At 43.8% G+C, this 23,364-nt stretch overlaps 1 protein-coding gene across 1 annotated transcript in view; it reads right to left on the reverse strand.

Annotated features, from left to right (window-relative positions):
- Window positions 1-23,364, reverse strand: part of SND1 (staphylococcal nuclease and tudor domain containing 1) — a 422,748-nt gene that overhangs the window by 346,021 nt on the left and 53,363 nt on the right. Inside the window, exon 10 of the mRNA XM_037049273.1 lies at window positions 17,333-17,446. Within this exon, the coding sequence (XP_036905168.1) occupies window positions 17,333-17,446 (114 nt within the window). The remainder of the gene's footprint in view (window positions 1-17,332; window positions 17,447-23,364) is intronic.

Consider the following 23,364-nt stretch of genomic DNA (forward strand, 5'->3'; position numbering starts at 1 on the left):
TCTTCTTTAAATTTTCCAAAATTTATAAAATGAATGTTTCATTTATAATAAGGAAAAACATCTAGGGTAGAGAATGTATCTAAGCCATATATTTAATGGGGTTAATGTATGTTAACCGTGGAAGAGGTGTGCCTAGAGAAAGCACACGCCCAGCATCTCACACTGTGTCTGGGCCACACAGGCATCCAGGGCCACCTCAGCCTCCGTCAGGGTCCAGCAACCTCCTTTGCTGGGATTCTGGAAATAATATGTCAATCTCCTCCACAAAAAAGAGAATGCCCTGCCCCTCAGAACATTCTGGTCTGTTTGACGATTGGACTTGCCTCATAAAATTAGTAAATCCACAAACCAACTTTTAAAAAAGTCCCATTTTTGTGAGTGTATTTGCATAAATCAGCTAACCAGTCTGAGAGACAGCATTTCTCAGCCTGTAAGGCTCAGAGCTGAAATGAGCAGAAGACCTTCTACAAGTCCTTAAAAAACGGACAAGCTTTCCTCATCATCAGTCTTTAAAAGAGTTGCCACCCAACATTAAACCTACGCAATATACTTCTGTGCACCTGTCTCGATTCAGGGGTCACCTCAGGAGTTCTGCTGTGCTCCATCTGGAACCGCAATCAGGCCCCTGGCTCCTCTGTATGTGCCATAAAGCTCCCATATTTTTCCCAACCATTCGAGAGCTGCTTGCACATGCCCAAGGCAAGCACATTCTTTATCTTACACCCGTTTCTTACCAAGTTCAGTTAATATAACAGCACATGAAGTGTGAACCCAGATCTAACAAGGCACCACTTCATAAACCTTTTCACTTTTTATTATAAACTGAAATTCACCCTGGAACCATTCATAGGCCCCACCCAAACTAAACACTGGCTCAGACAGTATCTTGTAAACCCTAATACATCCCGAGATTCGCCTAGAAACCCTGCTCTCTGAAGCAGATAAATTTCTTCAGGCAGAACTCTCCTATCTCCTTTCATGGGATCCTCAGGAGGTGTTCTAAGCTAAGAAAGGATACGTCTGGTTAGCAGGTGGTTCTGAGGCAAAGTTCGCACAGGTAACAGCAACGATATTGCTGTGTCTAACTCTGGCTCAAGAAAGAAAAGTGTTGTTGCCCAAATCCGATGTACAGGACAGGCAGCCCCACTTGTCCACTGCTAGGAGCAACAATCTAAAACAGAGGTTCTCAAGCTGCAGTGCACAAAACAAACACCTTGTAATTGTGAAAAATGAACAGTTCAGTCTCTAGCCAGAGAGTCTACTGCAAGTAACTTTTTTAAACTGCACCATAAGAAAACCTGGCCTATCATCTCTCTTGAGGGGGAAAAGCTCTCACCTCACAGTCACTGTGAGAGCCAACAGGGCATATACCGTAACATCTGAGCTAGGGCTTAGCGCGAGAAGGGGATAAGGGAAACTACGAAGAGAAGGGCAGTGGCAACCCCCATACACACTGCAAGTCCACTGCTGAATGAAAAGATATGGCATCATCAGAAGTCCACTTAATCTTTGCCCTCAGAGTAATCCTGTGCAAACCAGAAGGCTGGAGCAAATGAGAAGCTATAATGGTGGCAGCCATATTCACAGTGAATCTAACAGTTAACAATCAAATGATTTGTCCGTGGGGACCTCCCATCACGGAACAGCATACAGCAGCACATATGGACAGCATTTTCCTAGCGGGGAGGGGACAGAAGTAGAAGGGAGGTGTACCACGGTCAAATAAGCACCCAGAAATGCCAACAAGTCCCTACTCTCGAACTTCTGAACTCCAAGTCACTTCAGCATCTCCACAGTGCTGGTAAGATACACAAGGATGAGGACAGGAAAATCAAAACTGCTTCCTTAGATTTTACGTCCTTGAGTCTCCTGCTACGTTAAGCTGTTGCCTCTACTACGACATGAGAGGCTTTAGAACTCTGAGTTAGCCATGGCAGTGGGTTACAACTGGGCAGAAAGACACAATCAGGGTCAATGTGGACTCAAGGTAAAGGGAGAAAAAGGGGAATATATTAACCTTCTTACGGTTCACTTCCTCTTACTTACCCTGTTAGAAAGAGGGGAGAGAGGAAGAAAAGTGTAAAGATGGCAATGAAAGAGGGAACCAAAGAAACTGGGAAAAATATCTTCAAGTGATAATTGTCCCATAAGCACCACAGAAGTAAATCTTGCAGTCTGTGACGAACTGGAGTTTTGGAACCTTCTACAACTAATGACAGACACAAACGGTTAAAACCTGACATCACAAATGGCAAACATTCTCTCCTCGACCAAACTCAACTCAGGCAACTCTGAACTCTCTTTTCAACTAGTTCTTGACTTGTGGGTACGATGTTCATCTCTGCGTTACCCCACTTAAGCAAGAATCCTGCTAAGTCAGTTTAGCCAGAATCCCTAACCCTCAATAACTCATTATCCTTGACATCTTACCAGGTTCTTCATTCTCTCCATCCCCAATCTCCATCCTGCTACTTGATGAAAAAGAATCAAGGAATCTACCTTCCTGTACATCAACAAATGTGAGGAATGACTTTTTCTTAACCCAAACAAGTTAGAAGAAGGAAAATCCTGCCCATTTCTACCCCTCCTTCCCAGGCACACTGCACAGGCTCAAGCACCTGACTAAAGGCAAAGCCTCTACTGAAATCAGCCCCAGCCAGTGCGGCTCAGTTGGTTGGGTGTTGTCGTGCTAACCAAAAGGTCACCAGTTTGATTTCCTGTCAGGGCGCATGCCTGGGTTGCAGGTTCAGACCCCACAGGGGCATATACAGAACACAGCCAATTCTCTCCCTTTCCTTCTCCCTCCCTTCCCCTCTCTCTAAAATCAAAAGTTGAAGTAAAATTTATAAAAATAAGACTTAATTGAGATCAGACAGATACCCTCTTCAAATCAACATCTATCAGCTACAGATTTATAGATGTGACCAAGTAAGATATCAATTTATGTAACTTCTAGGAGCAGAATGATACTAACCTGGCTTAAACTGTGCAGGTGTGTAGTTTTCTAGAACATAAAATTGTAAATAATAAGAAGTTTAAATGTGAATATCCAAGAAAACTAATCAAGTTTGGTTATTGCCCTTGTCAGTAGTGATTCCCTGTGAAAGGTGCCATTCCTTCGGACTGAACCTAGAGCCAGAAGCTAAAGAGCAACAGTGAACTTCAACAGCGCTGAGCATTCATCTGCAGACTCGTGCAGCATCCACAGCACAGCACAGAGAATTTAAGAGCAACACTGAAGATGAAGGGACACAGGGGAGAGCCACAAGTGAGAGAATGTCCAGATTGTGCGGGCCAGGAGTGACCTCATCACTTAAGTGATATTTACAAACCCTCTCTCTGAGCCCCAGGAGGGAGGGTAGTAGGGGGAAATGGGAGGAACCACAGTGGGGGGGGGGGGCGGTAAGCAAAAGAAATCCAAATGATTACTAAAGTAATGGGAGTAGAAATCTATATTCTTACCACTCAGATATTTCCAGAAATACTTCCAAGTCAACATACACAGGCAAACAGAGGAACAGGCACTAGCTTGTATTAAAACTTCTGAGAACCCTGAGGTGGGGAAGAAAATGAGCTTGGGGAAAAAGAAGCAGAATCAGGCCACAAGTGTCAAAGCCACCCAATCTGGGGTGGGCACAGGAGCAAGGAGAGTGCACGTTCCCACTTGAACACATTTAATTATATTCCTAGACAGACAGACAGGCCAGAGATATTAAACACTAACAGCTTCTGCCCTTGGAATTCATTTCTTGCTGGGTGATGTGGGTGAGAAATGAAAGGCTGTACGATTTTATTACACTGAATTTTCAGTTTGTCAGGTTCCATCAACTATCTCAGGTACCCTGGGACTAATCTGCATCTTTTAGGATGGAGACATATCTCTCTAACAGAGCCCCAATGACTATTCTCTATCTGCTTATTTTATGCATTTCTAATAATACCAATGGGCCCAGATGCTGCTACAAACTGAAGCGGCCTAACAGCTTCTCAAATGAGAAGCATACATTTCCCTGAACTCTGATATTACTGAGTCCAAGCACCTCCAGAATAACTATAATATGGTATGCAAACAAAAATGTCTAAACTAGAAAAACCATTCACTCCTCTGACAGAAGGGGATTGGGCGGGGGCACAGGGGAGTGGGGGTGAAAGAAGGAGGGTTAAAGCCAAAAAGCTTTAAAAGTGAGGAGGGGGCACCAGAGAGCAATCTGTGAAGATGAGACAGACCCTGGTCAAAGGGCAGGGCGGAGCCCTTGATGTTCTCCTGAGGAAAACAACAAGCTGTTACCTTAATACACACTGAAAAGAACAGCAAAGGACTGGAATAACTTCTTTCCCCTTTATAAGAAATAAGGCATAAATAAAATAAGGTGCTTTGAGTGATGCTAAGTCTCCATCCTCTCAAAGTACAAACTGGCCTAATGATCCTGGCTGTCCCAGTGGCCAACACCAACAAATGGAGCTCCCTGCCAACTCTCCCAGGCAGAACACAGGGCACATGCTCACAGCAGCTGCACGAAGTCGCAAAGAGGAAACAGGTCCAGTAACAATCGGGGGGACAGTACAGGCTGCACACCCATCCACAGGGAGCAGCCTCCAGCCAGGGCCGGAGGGAGCAGGCAGGCCAGAGAGGGTGCCCAGGGCACGCAGCAAGTCGGCAGCCCCTCCGCAGAGATCCACCTACAGCTTCTGTTTGGCAGTGTTTCCAAAACAAGCCCCAGGTGGATAAGCAGATACTAAAGGCAGCTCCATGTAAATAGAATGTGGCTTTCTACTCCTTCCAGACCAGTTTACAAAAGACAACAGCACATTGAAAAGTCCAATCTTCCCCCCAGCCTCCCTAGTAGTAAGGAAACTATCCTAGGAGTAGCAGAATGATAGACTCAGAAAGTCAAGCGTCCACCCAGCCCCAACCCCCAAATGACAAGAGTAAATCCCACCAATGAAAATAAAATGAGACATTATACTAAGAGCATGTGGGTATCAATTATATGCTGGGGAGTGAGGTAGCAATAGATATGAAGAAATGAGAAATCTAGTTTACCTAGAAAATCAAACTAAATGGGGCAGGGGAGGCACATTTTAAAGGAGAAACTAGAAACTACAGTCATCCATTATATAAGTTGTCCAAAATCAGCAGGACAGCAGAAACAACCAAATTCTGGGAACCACTGTCTGAACACAAAGATGCAGATATTCACTTAAAGGGGGCCCTCACGAAGGACCCGATGTAGTGAAATGGGGACCAAAGAGACTCCATCGATTGCCCTCTAGCAGAGAGATGGAAAGGTTAAGGAACACGAAGTCCCCTTAAATGCCCTCACAGGTAAACTGCAGAGATCATCCTGGGAAACAGCAATACACCACGCGGCCACTGAAAGACACAACCCTGAACTCAGCAAAGGCATCTGCATTCAAAACCAGACTGACAGCCTACTAGATGGTGAGATTAAGGCCCAGGAAATGCAAACAACACATAAACAGGCCACAGATTTTCAAAGGAGGGCTGAAATGGAGTAACATCCACAATATGCCTAAGCAACAGGCCTAAGCAAATGCCTTTTTTCCTATCATTTGCTAGGGAAAAAAGCAAGCATCTGTGTCCTTCAGCTTCCCCTTCTAGACTGAAAAGCTTTTTCCAAAACAGTGACATGAACTGACACAGCTTCATCCATAATCTATCATCCAGTCTAAAGTCTACCTTGTGACCAAAACACACAGTTACGTGTCAAGACTCGAGACTTAGTCCTGCTGGTGTGGCTCTGTGGGTAGAATGCAGGCCTGTGAACCAAAAGGTCACTGCAGTTCAATTCCCAGTCAGGGCACATGCCTTCATCACAAGCCAGGTCACCAGTAGGGGGCCTGAGAGAGGCTGCTAATCAGTGCATCTCTCACACATGGATATTTCTCTCGCTCCCTTTCTCCTTCCCTTCCCCTCTCTCTAAAAATAAATAATTAATATCTTTAAATACTGTCCAAAAGAGACATGTCATTAAAAAAATTAGAGATTTAGTTCTTAAAATTATAAACACCTTACCAATAAAAATAATTTCCCAAATCCACAGTATTTGCTATGAGACATGAGGAACTTAAATGTTTGGATTTTGAACTGAACAAAATTTTCCCAGAACAAAGCTAATTAGCCCACAAAGGAATGAAACCTGTAGCCCTGGCACTGGATGACTGCACTAAACTTCCCTTGAATATAAATGTTGGGGGGGAGGGGGAGGCAATTTATCTAAACACAGTGTAGGTAGCTCTGCAATCAGCATCTCATAAATAAAGAGAAAGATGAAGTGAAAGCGTTCTAATTGATTTTCAAATTAGTCCCAAGCAAAGAAATAATCTGACAACCAACAAGGTCTCCAACAGTAAAAAAGCATATACAGCCCTCAGGGGAAACGTGCACCTGAAAACTTCAATGAATCAAGACACCCAGAACTGCTATGAAAGAAGACTATTTGGGAAAGCCTGAATAAGAATAGAGGTGTTAAAAGAATGTCAATTGGGAACCAATTTACAAAAGCACTTAAAATCTTAAAATGAACCCCTTTGGTAGACTGAACCAAATCTGCACTGTGCTAATGGAAGGGAGGGCTAGTTAACCCAATGCCTACAACCAGACACATTGGGAGTAGGGAACAGAAGGTGCAACGTGGCCATCAGAACAAGTAATACAATTAGGAAACAGGAAAGTGGGAGTGCAAAAACTCCCTCCTCTTGACACCAGTACACTGGTCAAGTTGGAATGGCAATCAAAAGCAGTCAAGGAGATTAGCGAAAGACTGGGACCTTACAGGTAACAAGGGGCTGGAAAGAAGTATTCCAAGTCATGAAATCCAAAGACCTATAGCCAAGATTGCTCTATCCAGCAAAGCTTTCATTTAGAATGGAAGGGCAGATAAAGTGCTTCTCAGATAAGGTCAAGTTCAAGGAGTTCACCATCACCAGGCCCTTATTTTATGAAATGTTAAGGGGACTTATCTAAGAAAAAGAAGATAAAAAACATGTACAGTAAAATGCCAGCAAACTTACAATTACTAACAACCACACCTAAAATAAAAACAAACTAAGGAAACAACTAGAACAGAAACAGAACCACAGAAATGGAGATCACATGGAGGGGTAGCAACAGGGGAGTGGGAGGAGGAGATGAGGGGAGAAGGTACAGAGAGAATAAGTAGCATAGATGGCAGGCAGAAAATAGACAGGGGGAGGGCAAGAATAGTATGGGAAATGTAGAAGCTAAAGAACTTAAGACACATGGACATGAGCTAAAGGGGAGGAATGTGGGTGGGAGAGGGTGTGCAGGGTGGAGGGGGACGAAGGCGGGGAATGGGACAACTATAATAGCATAATCAATAAAATATACATTTTTAAAAAGACTGGGAGGTGGTAAAAATGCCTCTCAAAAGTGATACATGATTTAAGTCTTAAGTCTCAGAAAAAATTTTGATTTAAACATGTATTAAATGCCTCCTGTATTCCAGCACTCTGCAAGATTTTAAAAAAGAGGGAATATGAATCTGAAACAGCCCTGCCATCCCAGCCCTCAGAGTCTAGGCTTCACAGTGGAATGCGTAAATTAACGGTACAGGACGACACAGAGGCAGGATACAGGTATCTGAAAATCTCCAGCCTAAATGTGCCTTTAAGAACAAGCACAAGAAAGAGGGTTACCTGAGCAAAGAACGATGTTAAATAGTCACAGGACAGTAAGTATGATGGTGCTGTCAATGCTGGAAACAGAGAATTACTGCAGCTCGTGGGACTGAAAAGAGGCCAGAAATATGAACATACCAGCACCAGCAAGACTTAGATAAATAGAAAATACAGAACTGTGTAATGGTGATGATTAAATGAAGAAAGAAGAGAGAGAAAGAGATAGATTGCAGAGGTAAATGCACATGTTTCAGGGAAGGATTAATGCCCAAGACCCACTAGAGGATGCTAAAATCCCACAAAAATTACTTGAAGAGAACAAGTAGGATTATGGGAAAGGCAATGCATTAAATAAAGGAAACAAAAGAAAACATAATTTGTAGTAGGGAGAAGAAAGCAAGTCCAAGGGAAATAGAATAGGTTCTTGCTGTCTTCTGCAGGTCGAAATCCGCCTATAAATGATGAGAGGAATGTACATGTTAGGAACTCTGCTGTCTGCCCCAACACCCATGGCTTTACCTCACCGCGCGACTCAGGCCTGCCACCGGCGATTCCCCCAGTGGAGGAGCAGGCTGTACCTAGATATGAATCACTTCACAAATGACGGAATCTTCAAAAGATGAGCTAAGACAGCCTCCTAATAATTTTTTTCACTTCTCTAACAAAGAAGATTTCAAGTGTTCTTCTCAAAAAATGCCCAGATCAAACAACCCTGAACCCTACAGAAGGCCCCAGCCAGAGCTCTAGCATATTCTCTGTCTTTTGAACATACTGCTGCATTTCCCCAAATCTCCCTACTGGAAACCGGTGAAATGCTATATCCATTTCAAAAAGCTTTTGCTTTTCTCCAAGGTCCTTAATGCCAAGCTGGAGTCCCTTTCTAATTTGCTATTTGCCTTATGCTCCCGTCACAAGTGCAAGATCACAGTCAGTGGGTTTATTGGTTCACCCGCTTCACTTAGGGACTGCAGTTCCACAGCTTTCTGTTGGTGTGCATCTCTAAGCGGCAGCATCATTTGCTTTAGAGTCCAGAGGGACCAGTCATCTTGCTTTCAGAAATCTAAACTGGAGGAATAGGTTGGGAACCGCTTTTAATCGTGTCTAAATGGCAAAGGACCCTGGGGCCCTGTGCAACGAATGAAGTTATTAGCACCTGAAACTGCCCTGCCTCTGACAAAAAGGCCTTAAGAATCCCAGGGCACCACTCATAATATGCTTACCTGCAGCTCTACCATCAAGTGCCTACACAGGAGACCCTGTGGGGGCCGGTCTAGGAACAAGCCCTTCCCCTAACCAACCCCTCCCCTCTCAAAGGCAGCACTGGGAGAAGAGCAGATTGCAGCTTTAACAAAAGTGATCCTTTTAGTGCCCAGGTCTGATTGTTGAGAGGCCCTATTGTGAAAACATATTTATGTGGCAAATAAGTTCAGAGGAGGAGAATGAAAGACAAGTGATGGAAATGAATACAAGGTAAAAGCACAGGCTAGAAGATCAGAGGAAAGGCTCCACCTTTGGGTGTCCATACTTACCAGCGGCCCAAGCTGAAGAGGTAGAGGAGGGTGTGTGTGTGTGTGTTTGTGTGCACGCGTGCGTGCACAGAGAGAGAAGCTAAGGAAGAGGGTTTGGGAGAAAAGGCCCTGCAACCAAAAGCAAACTTTCTGCACTGAACACCTAGAGGTTGAGTAATTTATGTGCCTGATTTGAAGGTAAATTTCAGCTTAGATCTCTCTGCCCACTACAATAGCACTGCATGGGCGGAATTCATGGGTGAGTAAGTCAGCACCTTCATCTGATGCGAAAGGGACACATTTCCATTGTCATTAACACTGCAAGTGTAACACAAAGCCCACAGCAGCCCTGGGCGATAGAGCACTAGTTTCCCAGTTTCACATCAAAGCCACTCGCTCTCTAGGAAGTCCTGAGATTGCACAATGTACTATCTCCTTTAAGGCAGTAGCTCAGAAATCCATAGCCTTTCTCCAAGATTTAGCACCTGTTTCTTTGCAGCGAACAACTGGATGAAACCAACTATACAGTCTGCCCTCTGTATCCATGGGTTCCACATCCATGGATTCAACCAACTGGAAATCAAAAATATTCCAGAGAAGAAAAATGTAGTGAGGCAGAGTGAGCGGGAGCCAGGCAGAGCCTGCGAGCAAGACTGATGTCCTTGCCAGCAGCGCCCAGGGAGTCGGTCCACACTGCGAGAAAGATGAACACCACCAGAAAGATAATTTGCCTGACTACATTTCAGGTGGAATAATTTTCTTGACTTTATAGATGAATGAAAAAAGAAAATTAGGACTTCTGGTCAAGATGGTAGCATGGGTAAACAACTCACCTCCTCACACAACCACATCAAAATTACAACTACACTATAGAACAACTGTCATTCAGAATCATCAGAAATTGAGCTGAACGGAAGTCACACAACCACAGAATTAAAGAAGAAAACTACATCTTGACTTGAAGGAGGGGCAGAGATGCAGAACGGGCTGGTCCCACACCCGGATAAAAATCAGGATGGATATCTTAGGAATGAAGGGTCCCGGTCCCAAACCAGGCCCCCACCCAGGGTTCTACTGCCAGGAAGATAAGTCACCATAACTTCTGGCTGCAAAAACCAGCAGGGATTGAGGCTGTGAAACAGAGAAACTGCTGGACTCCCTGGCAGTTCCTCTTTTTAAAGGGCCCACACACAGACTTTCTCAAATTGGCTTCCTCTGAGCTCCAGTGCAGGGACAGCAGACTGGAAGGCATCAGAGACATACGAAGAGGAACTGAATAGTCCAGCATCAGGGAAAGAGCTGGGGGGCAACATTCCCAGAGACAAAAGTGCTGGCACAGGCCACTGTTCCTTTTCTGAGCCCTCCCCACACGCAACTATAGAGCCAGCAGGTGGGCACCACATCTAAGACTCCATTGACCTGGTGTTTGCCCTGCCCTGGTGATTCCCTGGGGCCCTGCCCCACCCAGCTTTCAGGGCCACCCAAGCTGTTTCCAGTGGCTTGCCTTGGCCTTTGCTTCAGATTTTCCTAAATTCTTTCAAACAAGTAGCATCTGGCTTGAGTGAGCCCTGTACCTCCCGTTAAGTAAGTCCAGGCCAGGCACAAGTAGTAGCTAGCCTTGGTTCACAGCTTAGCCTCACCTGGGCACCTCCAAGCCCAGCACAAGTAGCAGCCATCTGCAGACTGAGTTGTGTGGCTCCAGACAAGACACAAGCAGTGACTGACCGTGGATGTGCCAATGGCAGTCAAGCCTCAACTATAAGAGAGTGTACACAGACCACAGAAAGGGCACACCTCAAGTACCCAGCTTGGGTGATAGGGGAGGCTGTGCCACTGGTTCTTACAGGACACCTGCTACGTTAGGGCACACTACCAAGACACAGAGTCACAGCAGCTCTACCTAATACATAGAAACAAACACAGGGAGGCTGCCAAAGTGAGGAGACAAAGAAAAATGTCCCAAATGAAAGAAGAGGACAAAACTCCAGAAAAAAGAACTAAACAAAGTAGAGATAAGCAAGCTATTAGATGCAGAGTTCCAAGTACTGTTTATAAGGATGCTGAGTGAACTTACTGAGAACTTCAACAACATAAAAGGGCATGGAAACCATAAAAAAAAAAAAAGAATGTCAGAAACCAAGGATACGCTAATTAAACTAAAGAACAATTTACAGGGAATCAACAGTAAAGTAAACGAAGTCAAGAATCAAATCAACGATTTGGAATATAAGAAAGCAAAAAACACCCAATCAGAATAGCAAGAAGAAAAAAAATACAAAATGACGGGGATAGGGCAAGAAGCTTCTAGGACAACTTCAAGTATACCAACATGCACATCATGAGGGTGAGGGACAAGAGAGACAGCAAGAAATTGGAAGCCTATTTGAAAAACTAATATCAGAAAACTTCCCTAACTTGGTGAAGGAAACAGGCATGCAAGTCCAGGAGGCACAGAACCCTAAACAAGATGAAAACAGATCCACACCAAGATACATCAAAACTAAGATGCAAAAGGTTAAGGACAAAGAGAGAGTCTTAAAAGCAGCGAGAGAAAACCAGTTAGTTACCTACAGGGGAATTCCCATAAGGCTGTCAGCTGATTTCTCAAAAGAAACTTTGCAGGCTAGAAGGGACTGGCAAGAAATACTCAAATTGATGAAAAGCAAGGACCTACAACCAAGATTACCCAGCAAAGCTATCAGTTAGAATGGAGTACAGATAAAAAGCTTCCCAGATAAGAACAAGTTAAAGGAGTACCTCACCACCAAACCAGAATTATATGAAATGTTAAAGGATCTTCTTCAAGAATAAGATGGAAAAATATGAACAACAAAATGGAAACAAATACATATCTATCGGCAATTGACTATCTAAAAATACAAAACAAAATAAACAAGAAACAGATCATAGAGAATATTTTGATGGTTGCCAGATGGGAGGGGTGTGGGGGTGATGGGCAAAAAAGATGAAGGGATTTGGAAGCACAAATTGGTAGTTACAGAAGAGTCATGGGGATGTTATAAAGTACAGCACAGAAAAAGAGTAGCCAAAGAACATGTATACATGACACATGCACGTGAACATGGACAAAAGTGTGGGGATTGCCTGAGGGAGTAGGGAGTTCTGGCTGGAGGGGGGCAAAGAAAGAAAAAATGGGGACAATTGTAATAGCATAATCAACAAAATACAATTAAAAAAGAAAAGAAAAACGTTGTGTTTTTACTGACATGTACTATTTAGCTAGGCCTACAATGACTGTATATCTATTGAACACGTACAGACAATACAGTGTTAACAACTATTCACAGAGCATTTACATTGTATCAGGTATTACAAGTAATTTAGAGATAATTTAAAGCTCATGGGAGGATGTGCTTAGGTTGTATGCAACTACTACACAACTTTATATAAGGGACTGGAGCGTCCACAAATTCTAGTACTCACCGCAGGCCCTGCAACCAATCCCCTGGGGATACCGAGGGAAGGCCCCACGTGCTGCAGGATCACCACACATCAGTGTGCAAACCAGCTCTCACCCTGAAGGAGTTAACGTCTCTGAGGAGTCAACCCTGGATTCCTACCGAATAATCCAGAAGCACAGTGCCACACAAATAGAATCAGCAGCATCGGCCATCCAATTGTAATCTTTCTGAGGGAACTATTACCTTGCTTTTTTAACTCTCTTATCACACTTTCAAGCAACAAATCAAGTTCTAGCCAAAATCTGAAGCATGAATTCTGGGGAACTACTGGAAAGCAGCTGCCTAGGGTGAAAACAGTTCCTTTGATTGTGCTGTTTTGTACAGAGCCCTTCGCCTACCTCGCATTAGAAAGTAACCAAAATGGGGGAGTGGAAGTATACAGTTAGCCTTGGGCAAACCCTTCCTGCCTCTATTTATAATTTAAGAGAAATGACCTAGTCTCTACAAAAAAAGAAAACCTAATTTGCTCTACTCTCCCCACAATATATAGATGTCTCAGCAGCTCTATATTTGTTGACACATTATTAGAGGTTTTAGGGTCTGGGGAAGATAAACATTCAAAGAAATCTCCCCAGCCTTACTTGAAGGTCAAGCCCCATCGGGTCATCATCTGGGAGTGTGTAGGGGGCGCCTAGCCTGCAGCAGGAATCACTGCATGCCATCTGCCTGCCCTTGAGGAAGCTCACGCAAGACTCCCATTCCTTAATATGCGTCTTCTCCCCCTCTGCTCTGAACACCAACACCATAAACTGTCGGAATATCCTTTTCTCCATTTAAAGGCACTGACCTCCCAAAGATGTCCAAGTAGTAGACAGAAGGCAATCTCCTGAGTGTTTTATTCAAGGTCCTCCAGTCCATCCACAGTCTCCAAATAATCCTCAAGCACTCTGTCTTTCTGCCACTGTAAGACCATCCTCCAATTCCTAAACAGCCCTCAGCATTCATTGGAGAGTCTACCAGCCCTGTTCTAACTAGGACGGCCACATATTCTTGAGCACTCTGTGTCTTCCTCAAGGGCACCTGGCCCAGGGGACAAGGGCAGAATGGGAGCTGAAATTCAGCCTCCCGTCTGTCTGCCAAACCATGTGCCCTGACATGAGGCTGCCTGGAGGAAGGGGCAACCTTCTCTAATTTGGTCAAGAATGCCGCATGGGCTAACAGAGCTCTGGCCCCAACATCTATGTCTTGAGTCCTTGACTGGTCTCCCCTGGTATAAGGACAGTTGGTATAGAATAAAAAAGACTAGAAACCAAACCCCCCAAGGAGATGGGTGACTGCTTGCCCAGTCATTACAGACCTAAATACAGTATACCCTCAATGGGATCGCCAGGGGATTTTTATTCCTACATGCATACTGTAAATCAATGGTAACTTTAAGATAAATATGGAGCAGAATCTTCCACCATTATCAGTTCTGTGAAATTCTTTAAATAGAAAGGCAAGAACTCTGACAAAGACTGCTAGAGCTACATCCACGAATTCTCCTTCATCACACCATTTGTCCCCGGGGCCTTCTTGGTCAATAGAGGCTTACCAAAAGAAACACCAGAACTCCTTGCTACAGGTTAGTTTTCATCTAGTATGATTTTATAAATGCAAATTACTGTCATGTTTTGTAAATGCAAGCCGCCAACGTAAGAGTACTCAAATCCCAATGTACCATTCTCAGGTTTAAAATTCTTTCAAACAAAATCAAAAAGTGTGGCATGCAAGTTTAACACGCGGCCCCTGCCTAACTCGCAAGCCCACCTCTCCATTCTCCAGCATTAACTACCGCCTCTACTCCAGACATACAAAATTATATGCAGTACATCGTATGCCCATATGCTCTCTCTCTTCACAAGTACCCGGAGATATTCACAGAACAAGCCAGATCTGGCCCCACCTATATTTTGTACCACGAAGGCATTCGTACCACTCATGCCCCATCCACAGTGCCCATTCCCTATTCCCAAACTAACCCAATTCTTGTCAGAACGTGTCTTGTCCCCTGCTCTTTACTTAGCTAACTCCAAATCACCCTTCCTCAAAGAAGCTCTCCCAAATCGTGCATTCTCAGAAACCCTGAACTCTTCTGCCATAACACAAGTAAAATCACTGTGTATTTCCCCCACTAGAATGTAACGTTCCACGAGGGACTGGTTTGCTCCCTCCCTACATCTCCAGAATGGTACCTCTGCAAAGTGCCTCCCAGGAAATAGTCACCAGTGACGACGAACCCATTCATTTGGGTTCCTAAACCTGTGCTGTCCAGTACAGTAGCCACAATCGACATGTGGCTCTTGAGCCCTAGAAATACACTAGAATAGAGATGTGTTCCAAGTGTAAAATACACACAAGATTTCAAAGACTTAGTAAAAGTAAAAACTTAAGTAAAAAATTAAGTAAATATCTCTATTTCTTATATTCCTTAAGTGTTGAAATGTTTTGGATTAATCCAATTGAGTAAAATGCATTAAAAGTAAAATTTTAATGTAGCAATTAGATAGCTTAAAATAGCAATACAGCTCACATTTGTTGCTTACATTACGTAGCTATTGGACAGTGTTGGTCTACAGTGCCCTCTCCCCAATCTGCTATTCCTCTTCATCTGGGAACTCTCAAGGTGTACACTACTGCTCCTGAGAAGACCTCCCCAGCACCGGCCACGACTGGGATCTTCACGGCGCCCCCTACTGTGTTCAAGGTGCATTACATTACCTTATTGAACGTATTTCTTATGTGAGCCCTCATTATAACCTTCTAAAGGAATAACGAATAATAACGGCAATCATTCCTCATTTTTCAATCAAAAGCCCAATGTTGTAGGTTCTTAAGAGCTAAGCCTTACTTAGAACGTTCTTAAAATGGAGAAAAATTCTCAGGAGTGAAGGAAAAATGAAGAAAGAAGAAAAGGGAAGGGGGAAGAAGGCAGAAGAAAGGAGGAGGAGGAGGAGGAAGAAGAGGTGGAAGAAGAGGAAGAGGAGGAGGAGGTAAGCTTCCTTGGAGGCTTAGGAACAAGGAATTCTATCAAGAAGATCCTGCCTAAACTAGGGCATAAATTCCAACAACTTCTCATTGTTCACTAGGTTAGGGAAAATGCATCCATTACACCCTGAGGAGTTTCAAAGGACCCTAGAAGAACTAAAAATCTTCAGGAATAGTTTAGTTCTTATTCCACAAAACCTGTCATCATTCTACCTAAACTGTAACACTCCCAGCCCCTACCAAAAACTGCTTAAAATTCAGCTACACAGTCTACATTAACATAATGCTTTTGGCTGATGATGCAGGCACAAAAATTAACGTTTAAGAATTTCAAAGTTGTGGTTGCTGTGGGAACCTTAATTCCAACTGCATGGCACAGATGCAGGATTGTGGACTACTCCCAACACTGATAAAACTGGAGATGTATATACACTCTGCGCAATGAGGCAGAGCTACAGTTACTGAGAGAAACAAACTTACTCTGGCATTCTTGGGCTTTCATGCATTTAAATTCTCAACCTTACTACAATGCTGTTTGCTGCATCCAACTGCCTTCTCCACAGGGGAAAAAAGTGGAGAGAATGAACTGATTGGCCAGACATTCAAAGAACCCATTCTGTATGTGCTTCTTATGCATAATCTGATTCAAAAAACAATCATGATATTTTTATTTTCCTCTTATGAGCTGTCTGTAAACTCTCATGCAAATGAAAACAGGGCCTAAATTTCAACTAGTGAACATACCATGTGGACCTGCAAAACACCAGAAAAGTAAACTTCACTCTTTAGAACTACAAAGTATATAAATTTTAAAAGTAGATAGCACTAACTTCAACCACAGTTTTTAGGTTATGAAAACTGTCCAAACATTTGCCCATGTCACTGGCTTTCACTGAAAACTCAGTTCAGTGACCAGTCAACACAGCTACACACTTTGGACTTTGGTTATCAGAGGGCAAACACAGGAGTTGTAAAGGTGTCTATAACAACAAGTGTAAGCCAAAAAAAAAAAAATCAACCTCAATCCATATTCCCAACCTCTAACAACTCATTAAGGATGGAAAGAAAATGATGTCAAAATTTAAAATGAAACTGTCCACAGACTACCAATTCTTATAGTTTTCACCCTGAGCATGATTTCTCAAAATGGATAAACCTGAATCATACACACTGGTTAGGCAGGTACCTATGCTGCCAGAAGATCTAACGAATGGAACAAAACAGTATAACTAACAAGTATGGTTACCACTTGGAAGAGATGACTGGATGACCCCATAAAATATATATGGGAATATTAAGTTCTCCCTATAGCAAAAGCATACGCAACTATCAAATCGAAATGACCAGTAGAAACAGGCCTCACTAACATGGCATGTGAGATGCGGGCCTTCTCCTCTCCTTGTTCTCAGAAACGCAAGCGCTCCCTAAGAAATAAAACTCATTCACCACCTCACGTACCCCAACCTTAACTCCTCGCTAGCCCCCCAGGGAGGAACACCAGCAGTGCCCAACCATAAAGAGGAGGAGCAGCGAGTGCGGTCCAGGAGAAACTGAGGCCTGACCAGTAACAGCTGGGCTTCAAATACTAGGACATGTTTGGAGATTTACAATACTTGTCTTTTAGCATTCTCGACATGTGTACCATGTTTAAGTCATTCTCCAGCCCCTTTCACTGGGTTTTTGAGGGAAGCTGCACTGCTTCCCTATTCTCACCTGTGTGTTCTCCCCCTCCAGCCTCGGGGGTCGGATGCTGGACAGGTGGATGGTCTTGTAGTCACCGGAGTTCAGCTTCACAACAATGGCATCAGCATTCAGCACCTGCATCACCTGTGGGCAGGAAGGCAAAAGTGCTTAAACCTGCTGCAGTGGCCCAGACACCATAGCACACATGCTAGGGAACAAGGCCCTGCACAGTCAGGGGGAGAACCGTGAGATCAACAGCCACTGAGGCAGATCTAACATCCTTCATGAGGCAACAATCTTGGAAAAAAACTATGTTACAACTGCCAGTGCCCAAAGACCTGATTATGATTTCTCACAGAGTCTGTATCACTCATAAAAATGGTCAATCTTTTTTTATCTTTTGCCCTGACCAAGACATGTGGTTAACTACAAAGCTTGCGAACTAGAAATCCAGTCTCTACTCGTTATTGAAGATTTTCCTGGAAGCAGGCTCTAAACTAAAATCAATCCCTATCTCAATGTGAATCTAGGGAAAGGCAAGAGCTGGATTAGAAGAAGGTACCAGCACTACATGAGAAAGAAGCAAAGTAGGATGCTCCAAAGAGAAGAGGTAAATCAAAAGCAAATGAAGGGCAAAAAGGACTGTCATCTCAGCATGGAAAAGTTGTCAGACTCACAAGCAGAATCATTAAACTGTTAAGACATTAAATACTTCAGCTACTTTGAAAGCCGCCTTTGCAGAGCACTACACTATGGGGACTTCGTTTTGGAACCCCCCAATCGGTGACAGTGGACCCCACTCTCAGCTAAAAGACTAACTTCCAGTCTGAGATAACTTACAAGGAAAACTATTCAAAAGACAAAAGCACAAATATTCCTCTGTGGAGGTTATCAGGACACTCCACTAATGTGCAGGAAAAAATTCCACTAAAACTGGAACAGCACCACATCAGGGTTACAACGAAAACTACAATTCAGCCAGCAAGTCTGTAATTCTAATTATACTCAGAGCCTGTTGTTATATGGCTATTCCATGTTTCGGGTTTGGTTTTTGTGGGGTTTTTTTTTGCAAGCAACACTTTGCTACAAGGTAGCTATTAATCACAAAACAGTGTCACCATCCACTTCATCTGCAGGAACAAAAATACCTCTTTCAGGCTTCAGTCAGACCCCATCAGGATCCAACAGACAGCCGAACAAATACACACATTTACTTGCAGACTCCTCCAAAATGGATATCCTCTACCTTTTTCCAAAGAACCAGCCAACCACACACCAAAAAGAGTGATTTGAGGGGCACGCTGAAGAAAGGGCAAAAGGCAAAAACAAGAGAAAAATTATACATAACAGGAAACAGCAGGAGGAAAGTGCCATCAAACAGAACGGATGAAATAAGAAAGACGACAACTGGAATTGAGCTGTAAACCCATGGACGGCTGACTGGGGCTGGTGGATGAAAGGTGTCCCTGGGTTTTCCCACCATAAGTAAAGGAAGCCATGTACCGAAAACCATGCCACTAACTGGAAAAGTAATAAAAGTCCAAGAAATAGCAGAGTAGATTGGAGGAAAAAGAGAGAAATATACATTTTTAAAAATTATATTTATACTGGTTAATAACATTATACAAATTTCAGGTGTACGTTATAGCACAACATACACTCAATGTGTGCTTTACCACATGACGTCTAGTTCCTTCCCTTACCATTTTCCCCTTTCGCTCTCCCCCAGCCCCTTTTCTAATTTTCCACTACACATAAGGTTAACTTGCAACTCTGAAAGCAGAAAAAAGCCTGTCTCAAATAACTATAGCCATTCTGCTATAACCTTTATGACAAATCTAATTATCACAAAGGCTAACCACTAAAAACCAAAGAGCCAGAACATAAAACTCACCTGGCCAGAAAAACTTGGTGAAGTCCATAGGTTATCAAAAGCATGGTCTTTGGTCACACTAAGACCAAGTCAAGTTCAGAGCTGATTACCCAAGTATGGCTGGTACCAAAGGCACAGGATCCTCCCAATCAAAGAGCCCTCTAGGCCGGCCCAATCACAAAAACATGCCCATGAGTGCAGAACTTAAAAATAGTCCACAAGACATAACCCAAAACACAGATTCAGTAACTGAATGACAAAGAGTGCATCTTATTCCCACTAGACATTAATGCTAAGTAAAAATGTCCATCATAATGGAAACTTCTCATTCCCTAAAGGTACCATCAGTAGCTTAGAGAACTGACCAATACAGATGAAAGACAATTTCCCCATCCTTTAAAACCCAACATTTGGATGAAAGGAAACAAATTATAAAATGGATGACAGAACACTCCAAGGATGAGGTATTCACGATACATGCTATTCTGCTACCCTACCTTCAAACCAAAGAGAAGGAAAGTTCCACAAAGCCATGCCAAGCAAAACAGCTAATGCAAAGCAAACCACTATCGCCCCTCTCTCAAAGGTACCAAACTACCGTCCATGGTAAAGTAGGGAACTGTCAGGCATCTCAGATGAACACACATCATTTCCTAAGTCTCAATAATGAACAGACCTACACACCCCCCTCACACCAAAACTCTTACCGTCAATTGCCAAAAACATTGAGAAAATTTGATAATCAGAAGACATGAAAAATATCTAGACATTCTCTACTCCCTAGTCATGCTAAGAGAGGAATAAAACCAGGGAAAGCATCACAGTGCTCACACCTTCAGCCCTTGTTACAGAATGTGAAGCCCTAAGCACAACCCTGTGACAAGTTACTGGCGTCCATCACCCCCCGTAATGCATTAGCAGCAGGAGCAGCGAATGGATTCTTGAAGCTGTAAATTTCAGACCACAGCAGTAGACTTTCTCTGCTTGGCATCTCCCTGATTAGAAACCTCCTCTTCAAGACCTGTACACTCAGACGCTGCCAGCTAAAAGAGGTCTGGCTTTCTGGTGAAGGGGTGTACAGTGAGTGTATGTGTGTATGTCTGTATGTGTATTTAAGGGGGATTTATGAGTTACTATTCCTCTGTAAATTGTGTCATTACTGTCCGGAGAACAAGCAGCTCTGGAGCCGAGGCATGGAAGAGGCAATAAAATAGTAGTTCTAGTCACGTACTGTGCAGTAAGTAAAATGCAGAGTGGATTACTACCCAAAGCCTGCTCATCAGCCCCGTTACAGACCACATTTATAACAGGGATAATATTTCCTATGGTGCTTTTCATCAGGATAATTCCAAGTATGCCCACATCACTCACTTTCTCCACAAGCTGTAGATTCCTGTTCCATCTACCCCCCCACACACCCACCACACCACACCCTCTAGGAGACAACCTAAAGCACAGCAGAAATGTACACTAAAAAAAGTCACTAGGTGGACTCGAAATACATGCCCCAAATCCAAATCCCTCCCCATTTCTTGAAGCCCAAACATGTAAGAAAAAATGAGTGGTTTATTAATGACGGGTGTGGGCTAAGGGCTGCCCCAAGTTCAAAGGAGTGCAGAGTGCTGTCAGGGGCAGGGGACAGCCATTCCCATCTCTGGCTCCCTGCCACACTCCCCATCTGCAGAGCCCACCCACAGTGATCACTGGGTGGTGAAGGGCTGGTGCTGTTCAGCTTCTGCATATAAAATGAGCAAAAAGGGCCTACAACAGCCTCCTGAGCTACAGAGACACTCAGAAGAGCTCCCCACACACAACTACCAGTATTCCCAAAGCTAACTAAGTCATTAGTACTGGATAAGAACAAAAGGGCCAGCAGCCCCAAAAGGGGCTTTCTACATGCACCAGCAGGGTGTGCCCTTGATGGGAATAGGACACCAAATACCTTTCCCACTCTCTGAAACAATGATGTCTAGCCTCTTCTCCTGCTCCCAACAGCTATAATGCTGTGTCTATTCTCCCCAAAACGAATCCTGTGTTAATGATGTAACACCAAAAGTGGCCTGGGGTCACTACATGGTCCCTTCCCTGTCCCCCAGAAGAACACAGCTGTTACCCTGTGAACTTGCAAATACTAAGCACATTTCCTGATGCAAATCCCTCTAGGCACCTAAGCATGATCAAACAGACTGGATACTATAACAGGTACTTCAAAGGAAACCAGACATCAGACAAATTCCCACAGATGGGCGTCCTACAAAATACCCGACCAGGACTCCTCAAAACTGTCAAGGTCGTCAAAAGCAAAGAAAGTCTAAGAAACTGCCAAATCCAAGAGGAGCCTGATGAGACATGACAACAAAATTTGGTGTTGAGATTCTGGAACACAAAGCAGACATTTGAGAAAAACTAAGGAAACCTGACTAAAGCGTGGACTTGAGTTGATAATAACATATCAATATTGGTATACTACTTGTCATCGTTTTGCCAAACTCATGTCAGAAAATAGTAAGAGAAACGGGGGGGGGGGGGAGGGAGGAGGAGGCGCAGGAAACTGTACTATCTGCCCAATTTTTCTTTAAATTTAAAACTGTTCTAAAAAAATAAAGTCTCTATTTAAAAAGCCAGGTAAATATTTTGTACAAGTCTTTTCTATTCAATCATTTTTCTTTTATAAGCTATCAGTTTGCTAACTTAAGCTATAAACTAAGTCTTGATATCATTTTCCTTTTTTTTAAGATTTCATTTATTTATTTTTAGAGATGGGGGAAGAGAGGGAGAAAAACATGGATGTGCAAGAGAAACATCAGTTGATTGCCTCTCCCATGTCCCGCACTGGGGACCTGACCTGAAACCCAGGCCATGTGCCCTGACTGGGAAGTGAACCTGTGACCTTTCTGTTCACAGGTCAGCACTTAATCCACAGCCACACCGGCCAGGGCTTGACATCTTTTTGGTGTAACAGAGGCTACCTTTGCAACCAGATCATCCATAAAACTTCAGCTAAAAGCCCTATGACCAAAAAGTCAAGGAAATAGCTAGTATTTTTTTTTTGTTCTCTCCACATTACCAAAGGGTGTGGGGGCGACTTTCCTCCCAGGTCCCCCATGTGCCACAGATGAGAATAAACATGACTGAGACATGATCTACTTGGGGAGGAGAGGTGGCCAGTTTCCCAGGGGAAAAAGGCCTTGAGCACTGACCAGTTTCTCAGGGGAAAAAGGCCTTGAACCCCCTCTTCCCTGGCCTTTTATTGGGTTGTAATACACAAGAATACAGGGCGGCAAAGATCAAACAGTAGATAACATTTCAAAGAAATCTGACGGCTTAGTCTGAGTCAGCCTCTGTTAGGAAGGGAGTTTTAGAGTTTCCTGCTTGAACCCTTAACATATGAATGAAAGCACTCTTAGCAGAGCAGATTTCACAGGTTTTTCAGGAATTCTTTGTGACGTCAGATTTTTCCCCAGGACACACTTTAGCAAGGCAAGGAGCTGCACCCTTCTCCATCAGGTATTCCGGCTTAAGGGGATTAGAGCCAGGAAGCACTTCTCCCAGAGGACGTGGGGACTTGGGCTTTATCAAAGTGGGGCGGCAGCGGCGGCACAAAAGTCCATCACTCTTTGTTGCAGCTCCCCTCCCAGTCCTTCAATGAAGGCCTCCCATGTGATCGAGTCTGGCTTAGGCTACCCCCTGCTGTGAGGGGTCTTACCCATCACTGACTTCCAACCAAGCTTTGGGGGCAGGGAGAGGAAACTGAGGCAACGTTTGCTACCAGAGACAAGCCTTGTCTCCTGCGGCTCAAATTCCAGAGGTCACTGACTCATCCTTAGCCACAGAGGGTAGAGTTATAATTCCTGAAACCAGGCAGAGTGGTCCACAACAAAAGGGGAATATAATGGAAAAGTCTACAGAATGCCAACAATATTAAGAAGTATCCTTGCCCTGGCCACATGGCTCAGTTGGTTGGAGCATCGTCCTGTACACCCAAAAGGTTGCAGGTTGAATCCCTGTTTGGGGCACATGCGGGAGGCAACCCATAGATGTTTCTCTCTCGCAGTGATGTCTCTCTCTCTCTCCCCAAGTACCCTCCACCCTGTCTCCCTCTCTCCCTTCACATGGCCACCAATACCAAACAGTTCACTACTTAGGGCAATCTCCCAGACAGAACCCTAGAGGGTAAGCTTCTTGAAAA

Source organism: Sturnira hondurensis, unplaced genomic scaffold (assembly GCF_014824575.4).
Source record: "Sturnira hondurensis isolate 20B ecotype Veracruz unplaced genomic scaffold, ASM1482457v3 Scaffold0006437, whole genome shotgun sequence".
NCBI classification, from domain to species: domain Eukaryota; kingdom Metazoa; phylum Chordata; class Mammalia; order Chiroptera; family Phyllostomidae; genus Sturnira; species Sturnira hondurensis.